This window comes from Meleagris gallopavo, chromosome 2 (genome assembly GCF_000146605.3).
Source record: "Meleagris gallopavo isolate NT-WF06-2002-E0010 breed Aviagen turkey brand Nicholas breeding stock chromosome 2, Turkey_5.1, whole genome shotgun sequence".
Taxonomy (NCBI): Eukaryota; Metazoa; Chordata; class Aves; order Galliformes; family Phasianidae; genus Meleagris; species Meleagris gallopavo.
The window spans coordinates 32,678,878-32,685,287 of NC_015012.2; the positions used below are offsets into that span (position 1 = coordinate 32,678,878).

The 6,410-nt window shown below is 46.4% G+C and overlaps 1 protein-coding gene across 1 annotated transcript; it reads left to right on the forward strand.

Annotated features, from left to right (window-relative positions):
• The first annotated feature begins 693 nt into the window (after positions 1-693).
• On the forward strand, positions 694-3,281 carry MRPL14 (mitochondrial ribosomal protein L14). The gene is made up of 2 exons (XM_031552401.1): positions 694-787; positions 2,486-3,281. Exons 1-2 carry the CDS (start codon positions 714-716, stop codon positions 2,850-2,852), a joined length of 441 nt encoding a protein of 146 aa, XP_031408261.1. The 5' UTR covers positions 694-713; the 3' UTR covers positions 2,853-3,281.
• Positions 3,282-6,410: the final 3,129 nt, after the last annotated feature.

Here is a 6,410-nt window from a genome sequence, read left to right on the forward strand (position 1 = left end):
GGGAAGAGGGTGTGGTCATCTCAGAGGTTAGCCTTGTAACCCGGTTTTGCTGTGATCAGGGTAGTGTTTTGGTTGGGATTGAGCAAGCACTGTGAAGGCATGGGAAGCTTTTCCTTCTGGGCAGCTGTAACAAAGCAAGATTGATAGGAGTGAGATGTTGGGCTCTAAACAATGCTCAACAGCTTGTATATGTACAAGGGGAACTCCCTCGTTGGTGGTTGAGCTGTGTTTGTCTAGCAGCTTGTTTCTTGATGCTTTGATGCCAGTCTGCAGAGCATCTCTGGCTTTTTGCCTGGTCTTGTAGGCAATAGTGGTAGCTTTTATTGGTCACTCTAGTTTCTAAATTAGAAGCTGTTCACATCCAAAAATTCTCAAACTTGTTTGTTGTTACACGGTTCAGTGCACAGAAGAGCCTTTAACCTTGTGAGAAGACTGCAGCTCAGGGGTACTGAACTCAGCTTTATAGTATAAGCATCTGAATTCTATTCTCTACTGAATTCAGGCAGAGGCTCTTCTGCACAGAGGCTCTGTGCTTTGTAGCACGCTAGTGGTGCTGGTAGAACTCTGTATGCTGTGGATTACAAATGTACAAAAAGTTGCTGAGACCCTAGTGTGTGATTGCCATAAGAAAAAGGAAGTGAAAAAAAAATCTGTACTATGCCCAGAGTTCATAATTCTCTTATTTCTTAACAGGGCAGCTTACCAGAATCCAAATGGCTCTCTTGCACAGGCGATTGGGATTTTCCTTAACCTATCTGAGCAACACAGTCATCCAGCGACACCTCAGGTGATTTTCAAATCCTGCTTTTGGTTTTATTTTCTTGGTTGGAAGTGATGCTATTAAGTAAATCTAGCATAAGATATAGTATTTCTAATTAAAAAAGAATAATATAAGAAAAATATCATAAATGTCTTTTTGCAGATTGTGAAGTGAATAATTGCAGGTTCCTGGCAGTCAGAACATGATTTAAACTCTTCCATGTTCTCTAAACTTTCCAGTTAAGTTTTAACATGAGCTCGTTGCTCATCCATGTGAGTCTCCTGCTGCTTTTTCCTGATTTTTACTCTTAGGGATGCGCTGATCTTGAGCTTGGAGGAAGTGGTGCTTGAACCAACTCTCTTGGCTCCCTTATCTTTTAGTGCTCTAACCCACAGGATACCTCTAACTAGATCTTTGCAGAGATAAGAATTGGCTTTCCTGATCTCCAGAACATTAGACATTCAGACCAGAATCCTGGTTATTGCCCTGTTTCTTCCATATAAGACCCTGAGCACTATCTCATGGTCTCTGCAGCCAAGGCTGACCTCAGCCTTCACATCTCAAATCCTCCTTGTTTATAAGAATAAGATCCAGTGGCACATGTCTTCTTGTCAGCTCCTCCACCACATATTTAAAGGATATGCACTGACAATAAGAAGGAGGTGAAGACCCTGATGTGAGGAGTGCTGCTGCTGGAAGGCAAGTCAGCAACTTGGTGAGCCTGCTTTTGGATGTGGGGGCTTCCACCCTAAGACTGTGTCAGAAATGAGAAGAAAAGTCCACCTTGTGCGGTTATCTTGTCTAGCAGTAATCAGGCAGTCACACATTCATAGTTGTCAGTTTGCTACTGCTGCTTTCTAGACTTCGTGCAGCCTAGATTTCCCTTTCTCCCTCTGGCAATACTCTTCCTTTCCAGCTTCTGCTGTTCTGCCTTCTGTGTTGTGCAACCGTAACCTGGCAGACAGAGGATGGGGTGTGATAAAAGAAGAACAATTCCTGAAAGGGAAGTTAAATTCTCAGCTTATCGCTGCTGCTCTCAAGTGTATTCAAAGTCAAATCTACTAATTTAGAACCATGCAGTGTATTCCTGTTATTTCTTACTTCTGATAATCCCACACGCAAGCAGACACAGAAGGGAATGCTTCTTTCTGGGTTCCTCCCACATGGGGATGGTGATTCTAATTGGTAGCAGCTTAGCACAGCCACAGTGGGACTCAGAGGTCTCATTGAGAGCAGAATAAGGTTGGTGAGAGCATCTCATGCACTGAGAAGGAGATTGGTCAGAAAATTGCTGGGTACTGTGTACCAGATCGAAAGAGGCTGACTTGAGTCTTAGCATCCTGTAGCCTGTTTGTGGGAGAAGCAAGAACATTTTTTTTTGCTTGTAAACTGAAGTTGAACTGAATCATCCACAGTTGCTTAAAAAAAATATCGTAAATAAAGGCAGTAAATGCAAGCCACTCTTCACTCCTTCTTTTAGTCGTGTTTCAGAGTAGAACGGTTGTCTTACGTTTGACATTTACTGATGAGTGTGCGAAGCTCAAAGTAGCATCTGGCTTTCAAAGAACGCATTGAATGCAATGAATGTGTCATCCATACGGTGTGTATTTGTCGCTGGTGACTTCTGAGTGGTTCTGTAGTGACAAGATCCCGTGTTGGTTTTGCCCTTGCTCCCCAAGGATTACTGGGGAGATCTGTCTCTCATTCTTTCCTGTCTTTTGCCAGTGTCAGTGGAGCATGCCAAGCAATACAGAAACTTACTCGCGTGCGAGTGGTGGACAACAGTGCCTTGGGAAACGCGCCATACCACCGGCCACCAAAGTGTATCCACGTGTATAACAAGACTGGAGTTGGCAAAGTAGGAGATAAGATCCTTCTGGCAATCAGAGGAGAAAAGAAGAAGGCTTTGATTGTAGGACACAAGATGCCTGGTCCTCACATGACACCTAGGTTTGATTCTAACAATGTGGTGCTCATAGAAGACAACGGAAATCCGTTAGGAACTAGAATAAAAACACCCATACCCTATATCCTGCGGCGGAGAGAAGGAGAGTTCTCCAAAGTTTTGGCCATTGCCCGCAACTTTGTATGAGAGATAAGAAAGATTTCTGGCAGTCCTGTTCATACCCTTTCCTACAGTACCTGTTCCTTGGTCCTTTTCTAGAAAAAGGTGAAACACGCAGAAGTTTAGGTTAATTAAGAGTCTCTTTTCCTGTTTATGACATACAAACAGCTAATTTAAATTCTGAAATGCCTTGTTTTTCTCCAGAAGAGAAAACAGCATGTTTGGGAAGTGGTCCTATACGCACACTGCTCTGCTGGTGTTACTTTGGTCTCCAGTTATTAAAGTAAGAAGATGAAAATCCGTATTGTTCTGTACTGCTTATGCTCTGTTTTCCCTATTTCTACTGTTCACAGTTCTGCTGGTGCAAGACACAAAGCCCAGTCTCTGGCCTGTACATCTTTGTACATCTGGGATGTACAAAATGGATTCACTTATAATAAAGTAGGAGAGATGAGAGCAGTGTGATGAATTATTGGTCCTTTCAAGAAAAGTGTTAGTTTTCACATCTTTACCTCAGAAAGAAGACTTTAGGAGTGAATGGGATTGGGAAAACCTGATGGCCTACAACTTTGGTGGTGTGTGGTTGAACAGGATATAGCAAAGCTGAGAAGGGAAGGAGAAGGTGGTAGGTTTGGAACATAGCCTATGCTCTCTACTTGATCAACCTCAGGAAATTAACTTCTGTTCTCTCTGGACAGTACAAGGGTTGGGTTCAGACTGAAAGTTTGACAGGAAGAAACATTGTTCCAGACAGCTTTTTGAGACTGCATCAGAGAACTTAGGTTTGTCCATTATCTGTTGCTGATAGGCAGCATGTACTCATTGGTGAGACCAGCTATTGCCCAGAAGTGCTTCCTAAACTTAGGCACAACAGTGTGTAGGTGCTGTGCTGTTGTGTTCAGGGGTAACTGTAGTCCAGGAGCCAAACTGCTGTGTTCATATGAAGGCAGGCAGAGAAACATGATGCTTGCAGTGGGTAAAAAGGATGTGGGAGAGCCCTGGATCCCCTCCTGCTCCATTACTCTAAGTAACGTGGATTGGACAACAATTTGTATTTAAATTGAGCTTTAAGGAGCTGCACTGTTCTCCCTAGTAAAACTTCCCCGTGAACCAGAGGAGTCTAAGCCTATGGGCTCTCCAATTCAATACAGGTAAAACCCCCCTCTGCCTGCAGCACATTACTTGTTTGCTGCTTTCCATGGGCCAGAAAAAGCTGGATTTGCTGCTCTAGACCCTCCCAGGCCCCAGGCTGTTGCTGGTAAGCCCTCAGCCTGCCTGCTGGAGGAAGCAGCACAGCAGGTGCCCAGCTGATGTTAGTCTTTCCAGTCTGTCTGAAAACAGTTGCTTTCAAGGAGAGATTTCTTTGCTGGAAGGTGACGTTTATGTCACTTTGCTGGGCAGGTTAGTGAACAAACAGCGCATTCTGGTTGCAGCAAGAAGTGTGGCTGGGTCCCCTCCTGTTGTTTCCTAGAAGGAGCTGCAGTTGCTGGCCAAGCATCCCCGGGTGTGCACGCTGGCCATCTAGCGGCTTCTGCAGCTGTGGAGCTGTGAGAGGTGTTCTGCAACCTCAGGCATTGGAGACTTATTTCTGCAAACGTGGGTCTTGCTTGAGCTGTTCAGGTTGGGATCCTGCCCAGGTGCAGTGATCGCTGGGGTTCTGGGAAGTGTAGCAGAGGCAAACTTATTATTTCAAGTAGAAAAGAGTGTGTGTCTCCTGAAAATGGAGGACGTAAATTCCCTCAAATGTGTATCCTTTTGAGAACAGAAAAGAAAATTTACTTCTGCTAACCTAAGACTGAAAAATAGCTTTCCACTGCTCCATTTGCTTTCTGTGCAAGGCCATCTGCGTGGTGGAAGAGGGGTCCAGTTGGTTCCAGCTAACCCAGTCTGTAACTCACTCACAGAGCTACTCAAGTGGATTGTTTGGTCTTGCTTAGCAACAACTCCAGCCTTGGAGCAGTCCCCTGTTTGGAGGACACAAGGACCTCCAAACAATTTTTGTTTTTCTTGTCCTGACCATAAGGACTATGAGTTCCTCACAGGATGCACGGACCCTGCTGTTTGGATATTAAACGTTTCACAGAATATTTGTTAATAACTTTGCAGCATTTTGCAGGGATAGAGGTCGTGGGGAGAGGGCACCAGAGGAAGCAGGCAAGACAATGGTACAGACTTGAGATTAAAATGTGGAGAGACGCTTTATTTGTAAGTAAACTGATATGTGGAACTAAATCGTTAACCTCGGAGCTTAATAAGCAGACATGCAGACAGCTAAGCTCAGCACATCCCACCGAGCAGCTCCTGCAGTCTGTAAGTGTCTTTTCCTGACAAGGAACGTGGCCTCAGCAGAAATCACTGCTCTGGGACACTACGTTTGCATTTGGCAAATCCCAGGCACTCACCAGGGGCAGCTTCTCACTGGGGTCTCTCCTTCGAGCAGGACCCACGTGCAGACCCGTGTTCTGTGGAGTACCTGCCTGTGTGGGCTTGCAGCCTTCCCATGCTGCGCTTGGGATGCAGCGAACCAGGTGATCTTCCAACCCAAGCACTTTGATTTTATGGAATTAACCTGGTTTCTCCTGGGGGTAGTGATTCTTGCAGGTCCTTTCCTTGAAGGAGGCTGGCTGTCTTTCCCTTCCCCTCTCCCTATTTATTATTCTGCCATTAAAATGATTTTGCTATGGGAAAGTTTCCCAGCAGGGGATGGTGCCAAGGAGGAATCCGTTCATCTCCTGCGCAGCCTCTGGAGGAGCTGTGAGCTGCTGAGGAGAGCAAAGGAAGCTGGAAGCCGGAATTCAGAGTCCTTCCAGAGTCCCTATTTTTGCCCCAAGGAATTGCTCACGGATCTCTACAAATGTGCCTTCCTGGCCAGCTCTGCCTGGGTCCCTGGGTTAGTGCTGTTCCTGTGTTTGGATGTGGGACTTAGGTCAGATTCTGCTCCCATGGGGTGCCTGTATGCCTGATGATGTGACCAGATGTTTTTTGGTGGGTCCTGAGGGAAAGTGGTCCCTTCTTAGAGTGTTCTGCGAGGGCAGGGAGAGATGGCCAGTGCCCAGAAAAGACATGGGGTAGGGCTGGCTGCTGGGGCCCAGGGCTGGACAGAGGAAGGCGAACTCTGGGGATTAGCTGGCTGTGAGAAGGGGCCACAAGAGACACAAAAGGAAATGGGCAAGACAGATTATCGCTCAGGGATGCTGCAGGGAGCTGATGGCTTCCATCTGCCTGGAGACAGAGGCTGGGAGACAGGCTTGTGGCCCCGTGCCAACACACAGAGGGACTGTGGGACCAAGGAAGGCAGCAGGGGACATAGCGGGCTGGGAGGGGGAACACAGCATATGTCAAAACCAAGTTGCTGGGCTCATTCACCAGCTTTTGTTTTCCCCCATAGCATCAGTTACTCCATGGAACTCATTGCTTTAGGACACCAGCAAGTACAGCTGGTTAACGGAGCTGAAAATGAGCCTGCGCACTCTCCTCTGTGGCAGCGAGGGTGACTGTGTTCAGCAGTAACAGCAAACACACCTTCCCCAAAGGGAGGTGATGTGCCTGATCATTGTGGTGTGGTCGCTGCAAGCAGGCTGTCAC

Coding starts and splice junctions, on each gene's coding strand:
- MRPL14 (XM_031552401.1), top strand. CDS start 714: ATGGCTCTCTTGCACAGGCGATTGGGATTTTCCTTAACCTATCTGAGC. Junction 788..2,485: donor GTCATCCAGCGACACCTCAG/GTGATTTTCAAA, acceptor GTCTTTTGCCAG/TGTCAGTGGAGCATGCCAAG.